Source organism: Chamaea fasciata, unplaced genomic scaffold, assembly GCF_029207755.1.
Source record: "Chamaea fasciata isolate MVZ Bird 193981 ecotype frontalis unplaced genomic scaffold, bChaFas1.0.hap1 SCAF_8, whole genome shotgun sequence".
In the NCBI taxonomy this organism is placed as follows: domain Eukaryota; kingdom Metazoa; phylum Chordata; class Aves; order Passeriformes; family Sylviidae; genus Chamaea; species Chamaea fasciata.
This window is the reverse complement of record NW_027094093.1, coordinates 19,690,049-19,711,221: the sequence shown is the minus strand read 5'-3', so window position 1 is coordinate 19,711,221 and position 21,173 is coordinate 19,690,049. Positions and strand designations below refer to the sequence as shown.

Genomic DNA, 21,173 nt, shown 5'->3' with positions numbered 1-21,173 from the left:
TGACCAAGTGAACTCATCTCGGGGTAAATGTGCTTGGCCAACCTCCAGCCTTCTGAAGTGCTGATACTTTGAGTACCGATTTACCAGGTAGAGTGATTTGATGTCAGGATATGAGCTCAGTTAAACCAAAATCGATACGTTTTTACTGAGGATGTGAAGTTAGATCTTTATTCTGTGTTGCATTAGATGATAGTGTCAAATGGTAGGAGCAATTAATAATTTCTATGACAGAATGGCAAATGACAGTCTGTTATGTCTATATTGTAACAGATAAAAATGGAGCCATGTAATGAAGCTAACCTAGTGTCTTAATTCCAAACTCTGCTTGTTGCCAACTATGGTCTTCTGAAAAAATGCAAGTCTGTGTGTGTGTCTGAATGTGAAGCAGAAGAGTTTTTAGTTACAGAAGAACTGTCTGTTCAATATGAATGTAAATGGAGTGGTAACACAGCTTACAGTCAGTTTAGAACTGAGTGAAAACACAACTTTCAATCAAAAAGTCACCTACAGCAGTAGCACAGCCTGGCTGGTTGGCAGCAGAGTGCTCGGAAGATGACAGGAAAGTGGGGGTTTTTTTCCCATTTCCTGTAGTCTGATTCGCTGGAGTGCTAGATACACAGTCTAGCTGCAGACATCTCCCATAAAGGATTAAGACTCAGCCAATGCCATAACTTCTCAAGATACTATTTCTACCTTCCATTGCATTCTCCAGAGTAAAATTAAGTAGAAAACTGTCACATAAAAAGTACAGTTAACATGGATTTTATTGTTACAGACAGCTGTACTCAGTTTTATTTGTTCAGTAAGATTTTTTTTTCAAGTCAAAAGGTTTGAATTAAGCTTGAAGGCACAGCAATATTCAAGGAGCACAGTACTGATGAACTGATAGTTTACCTTAGCTCTTGACTTTCCGGAAAGAATCTACTGCTCTGTTCCATAATAAAATTAGACTAGTTACAGTACAGGTGCAAGCTGTGGCACTTGTTTCTTGAGCTTGAGTTATAGGCAGGTTCTAGCAAATGGCATGTCTTGTAACTTGGTCCTCAGTTAGCTTCTGCTGTTGGGCACTGATTGGTTTTGCAGGCACACAGAACTTGGAAGGAGAGAGTGGCTAGCTTCTTACTCCTTTGTAGATGCTTCTATAGTGGTCAAATGTATTTCTAAAGAAAAAATGAATGGTTTAAGTACATAATTAGTAGTTTCTATTAATTGTTTATGTACTGATAGATTACAGCTGAAACTAATGCAGAAATACTTATAAGTTTTATCAAAGGTAGTTCCAGACTTGTCCACTGTGCCAGTTGTTGGATTTTTCTTGGTCCGCTCAGTAACGCACACTTCTTTTCAGTACATGCTGCTTTTTCTTTCTAACCTTTGCCTTTTTTCCTTTTACACAGAAAAGGAGTCAGACCAGATGCTACTCATTGGGGGGCAGGGGGTGTGCAATTATTACTTTAACAGAGATGCGGTGTTGAATTTTCCTGGACCTTCAGTGCTGATGTTCAAGCCCTTCAGTACCAAACAGACTTGTTAATTTCTCTGGATAATGTATTGGAGCTGAGGCAGTCCACAGAAAAACAAAGTGCCAGGCTGGTTTATGCAAGATAGTGTCAACAAGCTACAAACAGCTCTGCTTTAAGACTGTTACCAGAGATTAGTTTACCAGATCAGAAGGCAGATTAGAATCATTCATGTATTCACTTAGATATCTGGTAATATCAAAGCCATGATACACCAAAACAAAAAGCATCTTAGGTTTAAGTGGTGGCAGTGCTGTAGTGTGAAAGCAATGACTTCACACATTACAAGCTTAACAAAGCCTATACTTCAACTTATTCTAAACAGAAAGAAATTAAGATAATTGCAAAGACATCTCATACAGTCTTCTTTAATCTCCTGCATTCACCTCCCTCTACAGTCTTAGCCTTCAGTGATTATGGGAATTTTTGCATGCTATTTAGAGATAATGAATTTTCTGTCTCTCCAAAATACACTGCCAGGACAGGAGGGAAGATCAGCATCAGAAAGGATGCACTGCCAGAACAAGGAGGAAGATTGAAGACTAGTTACAGCACTCTTCCATTCAAGAGATAACAGAAAGGCCTAAGTTCATAACAGACATTTGAAAGAATTTATCTGTTGAAACAGAGTAAATTATTTGACCTAGCATGACAAGGAAGCTTTGAAAAGATTTTTTTTTTTCTTTTTCAGAAGTATAGAACAAGTCTGTATTGGGATGTGAAAATGTTCATCCTTAATAGTCCCATGGTGCCAGCTCTTCTGTTCATGGGCAGTTTGTTTCCAGGTATGTATCCTCTTCAAATTTCCTCAGAGCTAACTGGTAGCGAAGACTGTGATGCTAAAAGACCTTGCACAGATCTAGTAACTCCAACCTGGAGTACTGGAACACTACCAAACAGTAAAGAGCTGCACAGTTAGTTAATTCAATTTCCCTTGGGATATAAGGCATTTTAGAGTGCTGTTCTCTTCCATTTGCAAGTATTAGATCCATGAAAACAGTACTCTCTGTACCACCACACAGGTATGAGTTGAGATACTGTTGGGAGAGTACCACATTAGACACTGGAGGCCCACGTGTTCAAGCTGAAGTTGTTGTTCTACTTCAAGAGTTGGATCGCAGGTGTGGAAAAAAATGCAGTTTGATTTAATGTCCCTGTTTCAGTCCCTCTGAGGGTTGCCTTGCATTTCTAAGGTCTCGGTCTTCAAATAAAGTTAGTACCTATTATGACTCATCTGCTGCAATGTCCTGAAGCAGAACAATATCTGAAAGGATGCTTTTTTGAACAAAACCAAAAATTAAAGTTCAGTAGTCAAATTATTTCTCAAAGCATTTTCTGATTTGCTGCCTATTAATTTATAGTCATTTAGATTGGAAGAGACCTTTAAGATCAAGTCCAGCTGTTAACCTAGTACTGAAGTCGAACACTAGTTATCCCACGTCCCTAAGCACCATCTACACATCTAAATACCTTCAGGAATGGTGATTCAACCTAATAACTAATACAAGAGTACCCCTAGGCATTAAATGAGAGCCTTCCAGGTCAGCAATTTCCCTTCTTATCAGCTAGAGTTCATCCTCCTATATTTTGTTACTTTAAATTTTAAGTAAATCTTTAAATGGCAGCTGAAAAGGACTCTGGTGAGCAGCTAGATCAGCCTCCTGCCTTACACAGGACACCTCTTACAGGTGACATTCCACCACCTCTGGCCATTCTGATCTAGTGTCATCATACTATGCTTTATAGAGGTTGTACAGAAAATTACTAACTAGAATTAGTTATTTAAAACAAGCATACAGAGCATGTGCATCTCAGAGTCAATAGAATAAATTGCAATCATGATTGCTGCTGGATTTTCTTCATGCTGAATTTGGGTAAATATATCTGTATTTAGCCAACATGCTTTAAAATTACACGGGACTCCCACTTTATTCTAAGTGTAGTGAAATGAAGAGTTGTTTTCTGTTTCTGGAGTTTTGATGGGTTTTCTGTAGATGATCCAAGTAAAAGGAGTATAAGCCTGATGGAAGCAGGCTGTAGACTTCAAATGCAGACATACGTAATCTGCAGAACGGGAAATTTCTGGAAGCTGAGTAGGAAATGAGGCTGCAGTCTACCGTGTTTCTTGCTGCTGTGAAGGTAGACTAAAAACCCATTTAACTCACCAATTGCATAGTAGTGAGCATGTGCAGATTTGCATTTAGGGATGCATTTGGAGCATTATCGAGCTCTGCAGGTTTCAGCACCACTCCTGCTGTAGTCAGTACTTCTTAGGGCTCCAGCTTCTGCCATCAAAAGGCTTTTATAAAAGTTTCCATTCTTTCTGCTTGCTGAAAAAAAGCTTGATGTAATAAAATGCACACTGGCTCAGAGAGAAGGGAAATAAATTTTTCATTAGTGATCTAACGAAAAAAGTATTGAGGGACAATTTCACAAGTTAATTGCCATGTCTCTTTTTATAATATGTAATTTCCAAACTTAAATACTCCAAGATAATTGCAGAGAATTCTGAGTGACTTTTAGTTGATAATGCAGGAATGTTAGTCTTTTACTTTAGGTCAGAAGTGAGGTTTTGAAACAAGACTTTATTGTTCCTACTTGCTGTGCTTTAGTTCACATTACAGAATAATGGGCCATGCTGACTCATTGGTACAGATCAGTCAGCTCCACCCAGCCATGCTCTTCTATCCAAAAAAGAGTGCAGCAGCCCAGACCACAGCAGGACTGAGCAAGACAGTAACAGTCTGTGCTGGCCCTGAGGAGAGTTCTTGGCCCTGCCCTCAGGCAAAGCTTTGAGGGCTCTAAAAGTCGTGGCAAAATGCCAAGTGTTCTCTTAGTCCTGAGCAAGCTGGGGACTAATGTACATGAGGCAGGAAGGCATTGCATCAACGATCTTCACCCACCCACCCCCCAATTTTTACTGTTTTTAATACTGCAGATTATCCACTCCACCATTTTTGCAGTTGTCCTAATTAGGAAGCCCACACGTTGTTTCTTCCTTGAATGTTTGGAGAGAAGAGAAGTTAAATCCAGTAACGGCACTGATTCAGTTACTCACTGTCTTTATCTCCGAGATGCTCGATCCCGATGAAAAGCAGCCTCTCTCTGAGCATCACAGTCCAAGTCTGCTTGCTTTTCCTGCTCTTTTCTTGCCTGCTTTTCAGCCTGATGAAGAAAAGGGAATAACAAAGCTTAGTATTTTGTTCTCAACATCACCATCCTGCAAGGCTGAGAGAGGGTAAAAGCTCACAGAAGGCCTATGGCATCCTTAGTTGATACTTGGCAGTCATCATCCCTCCCCTGCCATATCTCCCCTGAGAAAAGGGTACATTAAATAGCTGAATGAACATCAGCATTAGCTTCTGCTCTTTGATGACCTGCCCAGAAGGTACAAGAGGATTGCAGTGCATGGCTGAAAAAATGTCGTAATGGCAGAGAACAGGATCTGACCTGTCATTATTGTTCTCTTAATACTAGCCCTCACAGTAATCCTCCCTGACTCACATGGGCCAAGACCAGCTGGAAGAGGCTTCTGCTCTAAGAGGCGGCCCATAAACCTCTGAAACACATGTATCATGCATTGTCAAGTTTTCAGCAGTAACCTTCTCACTCCACAAACAAGCCTCTTGTGGCCCACAGGTAGTCATCTCTCCAACATCAGCAGCTGCAGTGCATAGAAGGTAAAAACGAAACCAAATACGTACATCACACCCACAGCAACCTTTCTCTCTCCCCCTCTCTTCTGCCCTAGAGGTCTAGTACTATGGGTTTAGAAATGTGCTTCTTTCTGAAGGGGCTGACGGGATACAGCTTTTCTATTTACCATTTGCTGGAGCTGAATTTTCTGTACTTCCATGTTTGCATCACGCTGTCTTTGTTTCTTGGCTTTTTCCATTTCCAGGTACATGCCATTTTCTGTCATCCACTGATTACGATCCTTCTCACCCTCTTCTTTCTCTTGTCTCTCCTTTTCCTCTTTCAACTTCATCTGTAGTTGACAAAACACACACAGAAGCTGACCAAGGAGCTGGCCTGCTAAGCTGAAAGTTCTCTCTCTGCAGAAGCAGCCCTGTATCAGCGCTGCGATCAGCACGGTCACTGTGGCTGGCCAGTGTCCAAGCCCAGGGTTTGCAGCAGCCCTGGCAAAGGTGTGCCCAGCACAGGAGGGGGAAAGGGAGAGGGGACTCCAGGAAAGGTGTCAGCAGGCTTGCTGAAGCCTGCTGCTGCATGGCACCAGAGTCACCAGCTGTGCTCTGGGCCAGGCTCATCAGATAGAGTAAGCAATGCAGAGTTTGCACAAATTACAAACAATTACAGAGCCTTCTCAGTCTAATTTTTTGAAGCAAGGATCACCATACAAGCTGTGTGCACCTTTCTTAAGGATTTAATTCTAAAACTCTAGATGATAAATGAGAAGCAACTGCTGAGAACCTGCATGTGTGTCTCACTCCAGATGACTGTGCTGGAAACTCTGGCAAACACTATTCCTACATATAAGTATATGACAGAAAGAGGAGCAGGGACAGCCCCCATTTCTTACCGCAGTGACTCTGTTTTCTTCTATAGATTCAATAGCAGCCCTTTTTTTCATTTCTTTCTCTTTCTTTTGCATTTGGTACTCAACTTCTACCTCTGCAGCTCCTCTAGCAAGACGATCATCTTCAATTTTAAATTTCTCATTCATCTGTGTAGTTAATTGATCAAAAGCTTTGTCCTTATGCTTCTGTATCATCCTGCAGGAGAACATGAGCTACTGTAACATCCCAGGACTTTCACTCAGATTACCAGAGGCACTTGGTAACTGTTGCTTCTAATACCACGGGCAATCCTACCTCCACCCCAACAGCACCAATTACTATTGGAACTGTGGAGGCATTTTTTCTCCACTTTCCACTACAAGTTTTAATTACAGAAAACTTGGTTGCATCGAAGTTCTGATTTTGCTGATATAACAACTGAGAATAGTGTTTGTCACAAAATGAAATTGCAAGTTTGAATATTAACACTGAAAATTATCCCTGGACCCACCTGTTAGTCTCCGCATATTTTTCTCTTGTCAGATCAGCCATCATTTCTTTTCCTTTAATATAAGCCTTAATCTGATCATCATCTTTGTCTTCTTTTTGTTTCTCTTCAGCTTTAAATATTTTCTGGTCAGCTACATATTCCTGTTTAAATGGAAAACTACTTTTATTTTCATGTAGAACATGAAACATAAACTAAAACCAAATTCCAGTAAATACTTCAGGCCTAGCCTGTAATAAGGAGTTCTCTACATCAGTGGAGAAGCTACAGAAGATAGAAACCCAGAAATAAAAGAAAATTTTAATTATCTACTTATTACAAACACAACAGAAGTAAAATTAGTATATGGTTGTGGCCCCAGGCTTAAAATAACTTTATATCCTCTCCTCTACCTTCCCAGTGGCTCCAAATGTACTGTTCCCATCCTGTGTATCATTCATATGGTGCAGACTCTAAAGGGCTCAAACAGTAAGTCTGTACAACCATCAAACTGTAAAGCATAAGGCATTTTGTAATGACTCAGAAATGGCACATGTATAGCTTGGCAGTATGTATAGCTTTTTTTGCATATACAAGGCTGGAGGAAATGGGGGGAAATTTGTGTATTTGGGTGAGTACGGAAGGAAGAAAAAGCAAGTAGGGTTTTAGTGGGAATTCTCTCCTTTTACTCCCTCACATGGCAATGAATCATCACAGTACCTCTATTTCAGTTTCCCTGCTCAAGCAGGCATTGGCAGGTAAACAACACATGTGGTAAGTAGGTCATCACCGAGTTTAAACGGTATTGTCAGACGCAAGCTATTCCCTCTCCCTAACCAAGAAAAATGGACTTAGAGCAAGTACATGGAACTTAAATCCACTTCTCAAGTCAAGGACAATTTCCTCGCTTATTCTAGCAGACTTCATCAGTTGTAGACCAGCCAAGGCTCAGATACCACATTAAAACTTCCAAGAGGCCTTTCTCAAAAGCAGAGAGGAAAGACCTGGCCTGCAACTGGCAGAGTAGGCATTTCATCCCATGCTATTAAAACTGTCAGCAAAGACCCCGTTGCCCACAATCCTGTTTATTTGTGGGCCAAGGTGAAATACACATTTTGAACGGTCTGCTTTTCTGCTACTTACATGATGCTGCCTCTGGAATTCAACTTTTTTCTCCTGTTCCTTTTCTCTTCCTCTCTGAATTTCCAGCTGGTACAATTCGCTCGAACGCTGTATTTGTTCCCCTTCTCTTCTTTTTTCCAGCTTGGCCAGATCTGCTTGATCCTTGTGCTCCTTTATTCTAAATCAGAAAAGGTAAGTGAATAAATGAGCTAGGGACAGCATGAAGTAATAATGAACAGATACAGATTATGTGCCTCTGTGGGTACTTTAAAAGTAAAAAAACCTGCTACTTTGAAGTAAAGTATCAAAGATCAAAATCAGAATCAGCTTCTATAAGCTAGCTCCAAATTCTTTGGCCAAAGCGCAGTTCCAGTCTGAGGGTGCTAGGGAAGTCTACAGTACCAAAAGTGAACATGACCAGTGTATGGACTCAAATTTTCACTGTTTCATTGTTATCCCACTCCCCCTACAACCTCGGCCTTTTCCAGCAAGCAGTCTTCTAAGCAGTGCCACAGCCCTGTGCAAGGCATGGCCATGATGCCCATGCTAGCTGGAAGTGTGAAGGCTTCTAGGTGGGGAGAAGCAGCAATAGTGAGAGACCCACGTGCTCTCGGTGCCAGAATTGGGTCAGTCTTGTTGGATGTGTTAGGATAGACATAGCCCCTAACGGACAGAGACGCTTCTGAAGCTGGAGAACAGAATTATGGAGGGTGAGGAAAGGTCCATCTGACCACGACGTGAGGATGATGTGAAACCCTGGTTCGAAAGCAGAGAGTCACGGGGCTCCGGGCACGGAACGCGGGTTAGCGCCCAAGGGCCGCCGCTTTCCGCGGGCCGTGCAGCCGGGACCCGCCCGGGCCGGGCTGGCCACGGGAAGGTTTTCAACCCAAACCCTCTCGCCCCGCTCCCGGGGTGCCGCCGTCGGACTCACTGCGCCAGCTGCTCCTGGGCCACGGCCCGGCGGCTCAGGTAGCGGTCACGCTCCAGCTCTGCCTCCTGGCGAATGGCGTCCGGCCCATCGCGGTCCATCGTCAGACCTCTTCGCCGCCTGCGTGGAGACGGAACGTCTGCCGAAGGAAAAGGAGAGATCCTCACCGACGGCTCGGCTTCCCGGGAAATCGGGGCTCCTTCTCCCGCGCCGCTCCAAGGCGTGGGGCGCGGCGGGCAGCGGCAGCGCTCCGGCGCCGAGGCGGGAACGGCTCCCGAGCGGCGGCGGGCGCTGTCTCGCGAGCGCTGGAGCAGCGCCCGGCCCCGCCCCGGGGAGCTGCGGGCGGGCAGCGGCCGGTCCGTCCCACACGGAGGGGAGGACGGGAGCTCCTCCCCGCCCGGAGGCCGGACCCGCCTCCGCAGCCGGTTCCGGAACGCCTCGTTTCCCTGCGGAGCGCCCGTACCCGGTAAGAGGCTGAAATGGCCCCTCCGCCTCTGTCCTCCTGCTCCGGCTGCCATCCGCTCCCTCCGGTTCGCCGGGGCCGTGGAGCTCGGCCCGGCTCCGTGCGCTGCCGCGCCTCACAGGAACCTTCGCCCCGCCGGGCCTGCCTGTTGCTGGGGCCCAGAGCCCTTGGCACCCTGGGAGCTGGATGAGGAGGTCGGGCCTCCTTCTCCTTCCAGGAATTCATCCCTTGCCTTGCCTGGAAGAGACTCCGAGGAGGAGGTGACTGCTGCACCCGGGAAGGACAGCACCCACCTTACACGCAGCGTTTTTACGGTTTAGGGGAGGTAGAGCCACTTCTGCTTGTCCCTCAGCTTCCCAGAGGTACCTTGCCTCCAGGGTAGCCTCATATTCTCCTCGAAGTCCTCTGCTTTCTCTAAGGCCTGGCTGCTTTCGGCAGCTAGGCCAAGGAACTTGAGGACACGCCAAAGACCCGCTTTCAAAACTAAAATATTGGCAAGCATCCATTTTTTTAAAAAAAGGAATTGTATTATTTTCTCATCTGGCCAGCAGAGACTGGCAGTTGTGGGGTGCAACAAAGCAAAGCTTCAGGTTTCTTGGACTTTATTTCCAGCAGATACCAGGATAGAGGGATACCCTGTCCAAAGTCCAGGGTACTGGTGGAGGAAGCCATTACAGGAACCCCTAACTTCCAAGGCAAGGAAATTATGTTAACATTTCACCAAGACAACCTAAGCTTAAGGAGGGAGATGTCTGTGGCTTGGGTGTTGGTGAGTAAATCTGCTGTGGAATCTGAGATACAATTTTAGATCACATCTAGTTACCTGTTTAATAGATTACATCTATTTACAGACTGAATTGCTGTTAGTCTTTTTGAAAGAACAGCCCAACTATGTCGTCTCTTGTTGATGTGCCAATTTTGTAGGCCCTGTTTACAGCTATAGTGGGACCTTATTTGCCTCTTTGGTGACCTTTTAAGGGCTGGGATCAAATCACATTAATATTTTCATGTAATAAAACTGATTTATAGCACAACAATTGTTTTTCAGACACAGTTGCAAAATGCTACCAAAACTGTACATCCCAACTGTTCTAACTTGCACATATGTTCTCTTTTTTTGTCCCCTATAGTTGTTTTTGTTTGGTCTTTTCTATTATGGGGAACAATTAACTGGAAGTAGGGTAGTGAAAAATGTGATTTTTTTGCCCTGAGAATTCATATTGTAGACTTGAAAAACCTGGGACAGTGAATTTTTAGAAAAATGAATATTAAAAATATAACAGAAGTAGTGAGCTTTTGGCTGGAATGGGTTACAGTGACAGTCAATTATATAATATGAACTCCTGTCTCAAGTTTAATAAACTAACATTCATAAAATACAAGCTGGGGATTTTTGAGAGTATCACCAGTTATATGGCAATCTTTTATCTTTTCAAATTGAATCCAGTCCAGACTTATGGTATATATTTGATATACATCATTTACAGTTTAACTCTGCCTGTATGGTTGAAAAGCATATTTATTTGCAAATGGCTTCTGCCTTTCCTTGGTGGACAGTTTAAATGTTATTTCATGGTTTTGTTTCTTAAGCAGCATTACAGCTACAGCAAGGTAACTGGGTCCCGACACAGAATTATATGTTTGGAAACTAGTATTTATTTCTTCTTTTCTCAGAAAAATGGCCCATGACCAAGTCCTCTTCCATTTTCGCATGCTTTGAGAATAGGATAAAGATGATGTGTAGTCTTGGACTCTGTTTTGATTAATTCCTTTGCATATTTCTGAAACTCCTGCTCTTTAGAAAGTGCAATAGCCTTTGTCAGAGCATCGTAGTCCAATTCTGCTTGCTTTTCCTGCTCTTTTCTTGCCTGCTTTTCAGCCTGATAAAAAAAGGGGAATATTTTGTTCTCAGCATCACCATCCTGTAAAGCTGAGAGAGGGTAAAAGCTCACAGAAGACCTGCAGCATTCTTAGTTGATACTTTACACTTACCATCCCTCCCCCCTTCTCTCCCCTGCCCTATCCCCTGAGAAAAGGGTACATTAAATAGCTGAGTGAACATCAGGATTAGCTGCTGCACTCTGGTGACCTGCCCAGAAGATACAAGAGAACAGCAGTGCATGGCTGAAAAAATGTCATATTGGCACAGGACGGTGATCTGTCCTTGTAAACTACCCTTGATTTGCATCAATGCTCTGAGGAGGCTGGTCCCTAACACCAGCATATATGCTAAGCACACGTGATTAAAAACAACCCAACAAACAAAAAATCCAAACAAAACAACAAACTTCCTCTCTTTCTCTCAGCAGAAGCTAGTGCTATTGGTTTAGATGCATGCTTCTTTCTGAAGGGGCTGACGGGATACAGCTTTTCTATTTACCATTTGCTGGAGCTGAATTTTCTGTACTTTCATGTTTGCATCACGCTGTCTTTGTTTCTTGGCTTTTTCCATTTCCAGGTACATGCCATTTTCTGTCATCCACTGATTACGATCCTTCTCACCCTCTTCTTTCTCTTGTCTCTCCTTTTCCTCTTTCAACTTCATCTGTAGTTGACAAAACACACACAGAAGCTGACCAAGGAGCTGGCCTGCTAAGCTGGAAGTTCTCTCTCTGCAGAAGCAGCCCTGTATCAGCGCTGCGATCAGCACGGTCACTGTGGCTGGCCAGTGTCCAAGCCCAGGGTTTGCAGCAGCCCTGGCAAGGGTGTGCCCAGCACAGGAGGGGGAAAGGGAGAGGGGACTCCAGGAAAGGTGTCAGCAGGCTTGCTGAAGCCTGCTGCTGCATGGCACCAGAGTCACCAACTGTGCTCTGGGCCAGGCTCACCAGATAGAGTAAGCAGAAGTAAGATCAGCCCAAGTTACTTACCACACTGGCTCTGTGTTCAGCAATAGATTCAATGGCAGCCTTTTGTTTTGCTTCTTTCTCTTTGTTTTTCTTTTCTTGTTCAGCTTCTATTCTTGCAACATCTTTAGCCAGTCGTTCACCTTCCATCTTTAACACCTTACTCATTTGTCCAGCTACTCGACTAATGATTTTGTCCTGTTGTTCCTGTGCTTGTCTGCAGAAGAACATGAGCTTCCATAACATACCAGGGCAATACACCTGGGTCTACCTGAAGCTACCAAACTCAGCAATTCTGCTTCTAGAATTTTCTCCTGTTGACCACACAGGCTGGCACACCCACTCAACTCATGATCTCCTTCTGTTCCTCCTGTTTGGTTTATTTTTATATTATCTGATATAGCAAGTAAATGTTCCCTGTGTTCTTGTATCAGTACTTTTCTGTTGTAGTAATGAGCTGGATCACTCAGTAAGGATTCCAGTGGGCATCTTGCCATCAGGAGAGGAATGTTGGAAGTATTGGAAAGGAAGCAGGAAGGGAAGAAAACTCTTAGATTTACTCTGTGCTGTCATTATGTTGTACTCTCAGTGTTAAATTGATAAAACATCTCCCCTTAATAAGAACATGACATCGTTAATAATGTATGCATCATGTTAAGAAGTCAAATAATTTTTCTGGAGTTGACTCAGAGAAATATAGCCTACACTCAGAAATATTTTCATCAAGGATCTTAATTGTCTTTAATTGTTGAGGAGGTGGAGATTTGGTAACCCATATGGAAAAACACTCTTCCCAATACATTGGTGCAAAGAATTGCACTTTCATAAGCCTCTGTATTTTGAAGGGTGGAGGGGTTGCTCCCTCACCCTCTTATTAAGGAACCTGTGAAAAAATTTCCTTTTTCTCCTGAATTCCCTGCTCTCCCTCTCAGTAGAATTTAGAATGATATTTCAGAATAACTGTTGATTGTGTTATATCATTAGTCTAAATGATCTGAAAACAACTACAGTATCATTTTTAGATCATTTACAATTTATACCCTGGCATTGTACCTACCTACGAATTTCAGCTTCTTTCTTTTTTCTCATCTTGGCAATAATTTCTTTTGCTTTAAAGTGAGCTTTGATCCGATCATCTTCTTCCATTTGGTTTTGTTCCTCTATTGCTTTGATTATTTTCTGGTCATTTAGATACTCCTGTGTGGGCAAAATGGTCCTGATGTAACAGGTGACATTTAGAATATTGAATTACATCTATTTACAGATTGAATTGCTGTAAGTCTTTTGGAAAGAACAGCCTGACTATGTTGTCTCTTGTTGATGTGGTCATTTTGTAGGCCCTGTTTACAGCTGGGGTAGCAGCTTACAGGAATCACTCCCTGATCCCCCTCCTCAAGTTTCTTTCAAAAACAGAAGAGAAAAAAGGGATTCTCAGGAAAGGAGAGAGAAGACAGGAAAAGGATACTTCCACTTCCTTCTGCCTCCCTATTCAAAACATGCATCAAGTGGAGATAGTAGATGTGAGGGTGGGGAAAAGGAATTCAGCATCAAACAGCCGCTTCTCCGGTGCATTGCACAAACAAATTGCTGTGCGATGCAGAGAGCACTGTCCTGTGCTCCCACTGACACACGTGGGTGAGGGGGATGGTCCAACCCCCACCCACACACAGAGATCATTCTGCTCCTGGCCCTGCCTCATCCAAAACTATCCCTAAGAGCCTAATCCAAAACACAGCAGAAGGGGAGTTTTCTATACTCTTATGTACAAAAACAACTGTCTTTTCCATGCTGGCCAGAACCATTCCAAGGCACTTCTTGTTTGTACCTCAGTAGGATGCCTTTAAAAATGAAATGAGATGGCAGCAAGTCTTGACTATATTCCTAAACCTCTCCAACCATAAATATCAAGTCAAATTAAAAAGATACATTCAGTCTCTGTCTACTCCCTCTTTCTAACAGAGAAAAATGGGCTTAAAACAGCAGGAATGTGAAACTTAAATCCAGTTCTCAAGTCAAGGAAATATTCCTTGATGTCTACAGCCAAATCTTTAAACATAGACCAGTCAAAGCATCAAGTGCCAACACCCCTTCAGTCAACAGAAGGGAGAGGCCTCCAAGAGGTCTATCTCAGAAGCACAGTGGAAAGACCTGGCCTGCACCTGGCAGGGTAGGCATTTGATCCCAGGCTACAAAAGCTGCCAGCAAAGACCCCGTTGCCAGTAGAGCCCTTTATCTGTGGGCAGAGTCCAACCATCACAGCCAAGATGAAATATGCGTTTTGAACAGTCTGCTTCCCTGCTACTTACGTGATACAGCTTCCGGCGTTCCATTTTCCCCTCGTGTTTCTTTTCTTCTTCTCTCTGCATTTCTAATTGGTACAGTTGGACCGATCTCTGTATTTCTTCCACTTCTCTTTTTTTTTCCTGTTTGGCCAGATCTGCCTGATGCTCATGCTCTTTTATTCTGAATCAGAAAAAGGTGAATAAGTGGTCTAGGAACTGCATGAAGTAATGAACTGCATAACCATAGGTACCTTGCAGTGAAGAATGTGATACTTTGATTTGAAGGTAGGTAGAATATCAGAGGTGAATAACATCATGATTGTTTTTAATGGTAGCCCTGGTCAGAAATGAGCTACATGGTATGCTCACAGTTTGCAGTCTTGTGGTGATAAGTTTTAGCTGGATGACTCATTAGCACCACTGCATTGGTAATGTTCTGGCCTATATCTGCAGCATCCTTGGGGAACAAGATTTCCCCACTATGACCCACCATACCTGTGTTTCTTCTGAGCATGCAGGCAGCTGCTTAAGCTGGTAGTGTTCTACACTAAGTTCTGCAAGGATTTATGAGTTGCACCTGGAATATGTAAGACCAGACTTTGAAGCCTTCCTCTGCCTTGGGAAATTTGATTCCTTCTATCTAGACCAGCAGGGCCAGTCCTATAAATGCCATAGGGGACCCCTCCATAGGATTTACAGAAGACCTGAGAGAAGGAATAAAAGTGACAATAACGCTTTCTCTTGTTGTGCAGTCTGGAAGCTCATTATGGGTAAATAGAAAATCTAATTTAACCTTTTCCTTGTCTGGAACAAAAACTGAGTAAAATACACTTAAATTTCATTGTCAACATTTGAACAGTGATTTGATTAAAATCTGCTGATGCTTCCCAGAGGTGGTTTTGCATGCAGACTGTTGGCAACAGCAAGTAAAAATGCATATAGCTTTTCCCTCTTGGGCAAGATCTTCTGTGATCTTCTTTTAAAAGAATGGCATTTGTGAAACAAATTATTAGTAAGTTTTTGTAAAAACCTCATATAGTGTAGGAGAAGGGAATACAGGTGACCTCACCCCTGATAAGTAACAGCTATATCTGATAAGGACGACTGAGATAAAAGAGGGGGTTAGCTGGTAAGGGGGGGATCATCATGGAGGAGGAACCTTGAGGAGCATGAAGGAGAGAATCACAAAGATGAAGGATCCTGAGGAGAGAATCACTGCTGCGAGATCAGTCTGAGTCTGCAGTTAGAGCCTGTTGTTGGAACCTGCAGCCACAGTCTAGCTGGGTAAAAGCCTGCAGTCATAGTTTAGCAGGAAATAACCAGCAGTCAGAAGCTGCAAGGGAAACATACAGCAGGAGCTTGCTGCAGCCAGTCAGTGAGTAGTTGGAGTTAAGATGACTAAGCCATGAAGAGGAATAAACCAGGACCCTCTTTATGCTGTATTTAACAAGAAGTCTGTGCCTTGCCTCAACTTTACCCTCTAATAAGAGGGCTGCTGCAGCAATATCAAATGTATTTTGAGAAGAGTTTAAGTAAATAATGTAAGGTTGCTTTTACTTACTGTTGTAGCTGATCTTTGCGTAGCGCCTGTTGATTCATGTAATGCTGATGTGCCTTTTCTTGCTCACTGAGAATGTATTCTTTAAATTGACGTTGCTGTTCGTCATACTCCCTCTTTTTGTTATCAACTAATCTCGACTTTAGAAATTCAACTTGAGCATCTCTTTCTTTTAGGACTTTAGTAAGTAGAAGTGCACTCTGCAAGAGAACATTTCAAGTCATTTTCATGTTCAGAAGTCTTTAAAGACATTCAGTACAATTTCAGTATAAAAAATATAAGTTGTCAACAAACATGGAACTGTCTCATTCTGTCGTCCTGATAACGTAGGTAGGTTTTTGTACGGTCGATAACCTCCTTCCGTTTTGCTGCTTGGAACTTGGCTTCTTCCAAATCAAGTAACTTTCTTTCTTCCTCTTCCTTTTCTTCACGTGATTTTTTGGCTTGAAGTTTCTGTTGTATCAGGTTCTACAGTGCAGACAAAGTTAGAAATCACACTTAAATTTTGGATTGGTTTTTTACTTTGCATTTTAGCTTTAAGTAAAAAATATAAATGTTTATATTAGATGTTAAATGCATTTAAATGGCATTTAGTTGAAATACATATTCAAAAGCAAATGTTAAACAAAGGGAGTACAGCTAGAAATGTTACTATACGTGTTTTTGTATATACAAAAGCGACTACCCTTGTTAACAAATGTATCTTGTACTTACCAGAGTGGTATTGCACGCCTCTTTTTCAGCTGCTTTGGAATCCAAGTGCACTTCTTCCTGTTCTTTCTTCTCATCGATGTGTGCTGCTTCTCTAATGCTGCCCTGAATCCTTTCCCACTCTGCTCTTGGAAATATAATGACCTGCCGAAGATCTGCTTCATTTGGAATGTAATACTCATCTAGAACATCCTTTTCTTTCAAATGATGTGCTGTGCAGAGAGAAGAAAAAACACAAAGGTTACTTGATACCAGAAAATCTAATAATCAAACATGTATCAGGATTTGAATGTTTGCATGGAAACAATACTAAGTTATCCTTAGTATTAGTTAGTCCCCCAAACCCCAGAGCCAAGACAGAGTATCTGTACCTGTAGTCTACCTACGACCCGTGCTTGTACTTGCACGGGCACTGACTGACTGGACTGCTTGTGTGTATGTGTGGGTTTGGCTTGTAATAACACACTTCCCAGGCAGTACTTGGGCATGATTCTTAGAACAGCAGGGAGCAGAGGCCATTCCCAAAATGAAAAGGAGAATCTTGGTAAAGCCATTCCACTGGCTGGATGAGGCAGCAATTTGGGTATAGACTGTGCCTTACTACCGTGTTCTGCATACTCCTTGTATTTACTGAAATTGTTCTGTTCTAGAACAGTTTTTGATTTGTTGGCAAGACTAGGATTTCTTTGCTGCATTAGGCTTACATACACGTGTGCGGGCATAAATGCAACTTTTCTAGTTGACATCTAGGTTTTGTAATGCTCTTTCAAGTATCACCACCATTTTTGAATGGAGTGGCACTCTGTAGGAATCGTGTGATTTGCAGCAGACTGACAGACCGTGTCTGAAAGGTAAGGAGGCTTTCTCTTAGAGTGACAGCGATGTCAGAGTCTGTTTTCCAGATGCCGTTGCTGACCAGTCTCCCGACAGGGATCAGACCTGATCCTCTCCCTCTGTCCTAGGTTAAGACAGCCTCAGCAGGAGTCAAGGCGCACTGATGCGGCTGCGCCCTGCAGGCAGGAATCTGCCAAGCCCCTCGTTCTTCCCCAGCCGCTGCCCTTGGAGGTTACTGGACCTGCGCTGCGTTCAGGTCAGTTCTCTCCACTCAGTTCCTAGGGAGAAACAGCCCCTCTTGTCGTCTGCAGCTGGGGGAGCTCTGGGGAGAGTCACGCTGGACACCCCTACAGCCTCCCGGAGCCGTGCGGCCGCGGGCTCGGCACTGCCCTCCCGCCGTGTCCCGCTGCCCGTGGGGCAGCCGCACTCACGGGCGCTGCCCCTCCGCCACCGCTCCGCCGCCGCCGCCGCCATCTTCCCGGGCCGCGGGGCCGTTGCCGGGCGACCCGGCGGCGCGCGGTCACGTGATGCCGCGGGCGGAGAGCGCGGGCCGGCCCCGGGCCCCGGGCGCTGCCCCTTCCCCTCACGGCCCGGCCCCGGCCCCGGGCGCTGCCCCTTCCCCTCACGGCCCGGCCCCGGCCCCGGGCGCTGCCCCTTCCCTTCCCCTCACGGCCCGGCCCCGGCCCCGGGCGCTGCCCCTTCCCCTCACGGCCCGGCCCCGGCCCCGGGCGCTGCCCCTTCCCTTCCCCTCACGGCCCGGCCCCGGCCCCGGGCGCTGCCCCTTCCCCTCACCGCCCGGCCCCGGCCCCGGGCGCTGCCCTTTCCCTTCCCCTCACGGCCCGGCCCCGGCTCCGGGCGCTGCCCCTTCCCTTCCCCTCACGGCCCGGCCCCGGCCCCGGGCGCTGCCCCTTCCCCTCACGGCCCGGCCCCGGCCCCGGGCGCTGCCCCTTCCCTTCCCCTCACGGCCCGGCCCCGGCCCCGGGCGCTGCCCCTTCCCTTCCCCTCACGGCTCGGCCCCGGCCCCTCCGGCGCTGTCCCCGCCAGTCCGGCCCCGCCGGCGAGGCTGCTCTGCTGTCTGCGGCACTGGCTGCGGGGCCCGGAGCGGGGCTGACCTGCCCGGGAGGGGTCGGCAGATTCAGCTTCACAAATGGTTGCATTTCCTTTCATTAGCTGCTTTGATTTAGTGCGGCCTCGTTGAAGGCACAGGCTCCGTCTGTTCAGTGGACGTTTCCTTTTGAAATACCTGTTGAGGCGTTTTGGAGGAGAATCCCAGTTTGCATTGGCAAATGCTGATGGAGAAATTAGTATATGCTCAAACTGATGGCGTGCGAGTACAGGAAGATTGGTGGTGTGTTAGCAAGTACTGGTAACTGCAGCATGAGTTTAGATACTGTCTCAGTAGCTATTTTAAACAGAAGTTGGACACTGAACTTTGGCATTTACAAATTGCTTTTTTAGCTACAGCACAACTTCCCATCACGGTAGTGGCCATAAATAGTTTATTTTGTTCAGATATTTTCTTCCAGAATTTTTCTCTTCTGAGCACAAGGTCAGGGTAGGAATATAGTACTTGGGTTTATATAAATAATTTTCTTTTTTGTTTGTTTTGGAAACTATTTTTCTCACAGCTATGAAATTTCTGTTGGTTTTTGATTTTGACCATACAATCATAGATGAAAATAGTGACACGTGGATTGTGAAATGTGCTCCTGAAAGAAAACTTCCTAGTGGATTAAGAAACTCTTACCAACCAGGACATTGGACAGAATATATGGGCAGAGTCTTTGTCTACTTGGGAGACAATGGTGTCAAAGAAGATGAAATGAAAAGAACTATGACAACAATTCCTTTCACTGCGGGAATGATAGATCTTCTGGGATTTATTGGCAAGAACAAGGAGTTGTTTGATTGCATAATTGTTTCAGATTCTAATACAGTATTTATTGACTGGATTTTGAAAGCTGCTGACTTGCATAAAGTGTTTGATGAGGTGTTTACAAACCCTGCAGCATTCAGCAGTACTGGCTATCTTACTGTACAGCACTTCCATGCTCACCATTGTGCAAAGTGCCCTAAAAACCTTTGCAAAAGGAAAGTTTTAAAAGAATTTCTAGATAAACAGTTGGAGCGAGGAGTGAGTTATACACAAATTGTATACATAGGTGACGGTGGGAATGACTTATGTCCAGTAATGTTTTTGAAGAAGACTGATGTTGCTATGCCCAGGCAGGGGTATACCTTGGAGAAAAAGATTTCTCAACTGGCGCAAAGTCTCAGTCCTGTGCAGTGTTCTGTTCTGGTTTGGTCATCTGCGGTCGACATTTTGTCTTACCTGAAACTGCTTATAAAGGAATGATTCAAATGATAAAAGGAAACTGATGCAGTTACATTTTAACTTATTGGGAGAGAAAAACTGCATGCAGATAAAAGCTCAAAATTTTAAAATTGGGCTGTTAGCTGAAATTACATTTTTTTTAAATCACAACATAAAACTGCTTATGTTCAGTCCTGGTAATAATGTGAAAATGCAGTAAGAAAGGCATTCTAACACAGTACAGATTCCAACATTAGTGGAGAAGTGGGGTCGGGACAGGACTTGTCATTTGTTTTTGTCTACTCCCTCCTCTCCAACCCTTTACCAAGTATATATCTGACCTTTGCAATCCCACGCACTTAGGGGAAGGAGTAGGATTACTGTTCAAAAGAATTCAATTCTTTACTTAGAAGCCTTTAGGTGCCAGGAGCATGGCTCTGGAGCTGTTGGCTTTTATACTTCTTTGATCTGACGGCAAATTATTTGCTTGTAATTGTTTAATCTGAAAATGCATTTATATTTCCAATCTACTAAATATTTTACCAAACAAAATTACTTTTTAACAGTTTGTATTATCTTGTATTGTAAAGACAATAAAAGTTGCTGTCACTGCCGAATGCAACACAACTGATTTGTGCCGTGTATTCCGCTGGCCTGTGTGTCATCAGGCCTGGAGAGAGTAGACACAAGTGTAGGTGTCAGCCTTTGGCTGGTCAGACCCTTTCTCTTCTGGAAAGCTGTAAGGATGTTGCTGTTTTGTTTAAAGAAAAGTCTCTCTCCCATTCTGACTGCTGCCCTGACAACATGCTGCTGCCACTCTGTACAGAGCTGACACTGGTTTGATCTTCCATGCTGACAGCTCTGAGTCAGCCAGATTCATTTTCCCTCCTTGGTTTCTGCTGCAGTGCACAGGCCCACAGAATGGTACCTACATATACATATATACACTGATTTTACCTATTCATTCTCATCTATAGCTATAGTACAGTCTTTTGCAGTCTGGAAGGAAGCATCTATGTCCATTTTAACTTTAAACAGATTGTTCTGTCTAAGTAGTTCTAAAGAATTGTTTGTGAACATCCAGTCTTTCTCTTTACTACTGACAGTGAGATGAACCCCGAGTGTTGGACTGTGCATATAGAGGTACTAAAATGACTCTCATTAAAGATAAATAATGTGTTTTCATGCCAAATGTTTTTATTCTTATATCCCAGAAAAGGTTCAAAATCCTGATGTAGTCTGCTATTAAACTGAGGTCACATTCAGCTTAAGTGCTTTAATAGCTGAGAGATTAGGCCAACTTTCACAGCACCTCAGTTGCAGATGTCTAAGGTGTAGCTCAGCAGCCTGCAGTTGCCATATCTGTCTTTTTTTGTTTTTTGTTTAATGTTATTCTCATTTTCTTACAAACATTTCATGATGTCACTACCTTCTTTTTCCTTAACTGAAGATTTTTGAGTGGTCTTGCCTGTTTTCAGGCTGCTGGTTTACATATATTTCCCTTGTGTGCTTCTTTCCTTCCTTGCCTCACCTATTTGATTGTATTGTAGAAGGTTCCTTTGAAGAGTCTGTTGCCTAAGATGTCCAAAGTAAT

The 21,173-nt window shown here is 44.0% G+C and overlaps 4 protein-coding genes across 6 annotated transcripts in view; 2 read left to right on the top strand and 2 right to left on the bottom strand.

The window, feature by feature from the left end:
* Positions 1 to 746: 746 nt before the first annotated feature.
* Positions 747 to 9,107, bottom strand: LOC136293330 (cilia- and flagella- associated protein 210-like). 3 transcript variants are annotated; one of them, XR_010722135.1, is made up of 9 exons: positions 9,038 to 9,107; positions 8,578 to 8,713; positions 7,668 to 7,824; positions 6,549 to 6,688; positions 6,061 to 6,253; positions 5,344 to 5,508; positions 4,579 to 4,685; positions 3,686 to 3,882; positions 747 to 1,160 (listed from the first exon to the last, which is right to left on the bottom strand). XR_010722135.1 is itself a non-coding variant. In XM_066189984.1 (8 exons), the coding sequence occupies exons 1-7, from the start codon at positions 9,090 to 9,092 to the stop codon at positions 4,584 to 4,586; spliced, it is 948 nt and encodes a 315-aa protein (XP_066046081.1). In that variant the 5' UTR covers positions 9,093 to 9,107; the 3' UTR covers positions 747 to 1,160; positions 4,579 to 4,583. The 3 variants fall into 3 exon arrangements, 1 of the variants encoding a protein (XP_066046081.1); XR_010722134.1 differs by having other exon boundaries at positions 3,686 to 3,850; XM_066189984.1 differs by lacking the exon at positions 3,686 to 3,882.
* SSB (small RNA binding exonuclease protection factor La) overlaps positions 8,973 to 21,173 on the top strand; it is a 31,087-nt gene continuing 18,886 nt past the window's right edge. Inside the window, exons 1-2 of the mRNA XM_066189981.1 lie at positions 8,973 to 9,040; positions 17,394 to 17,521. Coding sequence (XP_066046078.1) covers positions 17,429 to 17,521 — 93 coding nt within the window. The 5' untranslated portion in view covers positions 8,973 to 9,040; positions 17,394 to 17,428. The remainder of the gene's footprint in view (positions 9,041 to 17,393; positions 17,522 to 21,173) is intronic.
* On the bottom strand, positions 10,548 to 18,422 carry CFAP210 (cilia and flagella associated protein 210). Its single transcript, XM_066189979.1, is given in 10 exon segments — positions 10,548 to 10,917; positions 11,418 to 11,582; positions 11,905 to 12,097; positions 12,938 to 13,077; positions 14,187 to 14,343; positions 15,724 to 15,920; positions 16,015 to 16,188; positions 16,435 to 16,643; positions 17,697 to 17,775; positions 17,778 to 18,422. Coding segments are annotated over 10 exon segments (2,169 nt in total). The 3' UTR covers positions 10,548 to 10,707.
* Positions 17,440 to 20,771, top strand: PHOSPHO2 (phosphatase, orphan 2). Its single transcript, XM_066189986.1, has 2 exons — positions 17,440 to 17,521; positions 18,894 to 20,771. The coding sequence occupies exon 2, from the start codon at positions 18,896 to 18,898 to the stop codon at positions 19,619 to 19,621; it is 726 nt and encodes a 241-aa protein (XP_066046083.1). The 5' UTR covers positions 17,440 to 17,521; positions 18,894 to 18,895; the 3' UTR covers positions 19,622 to 20,771.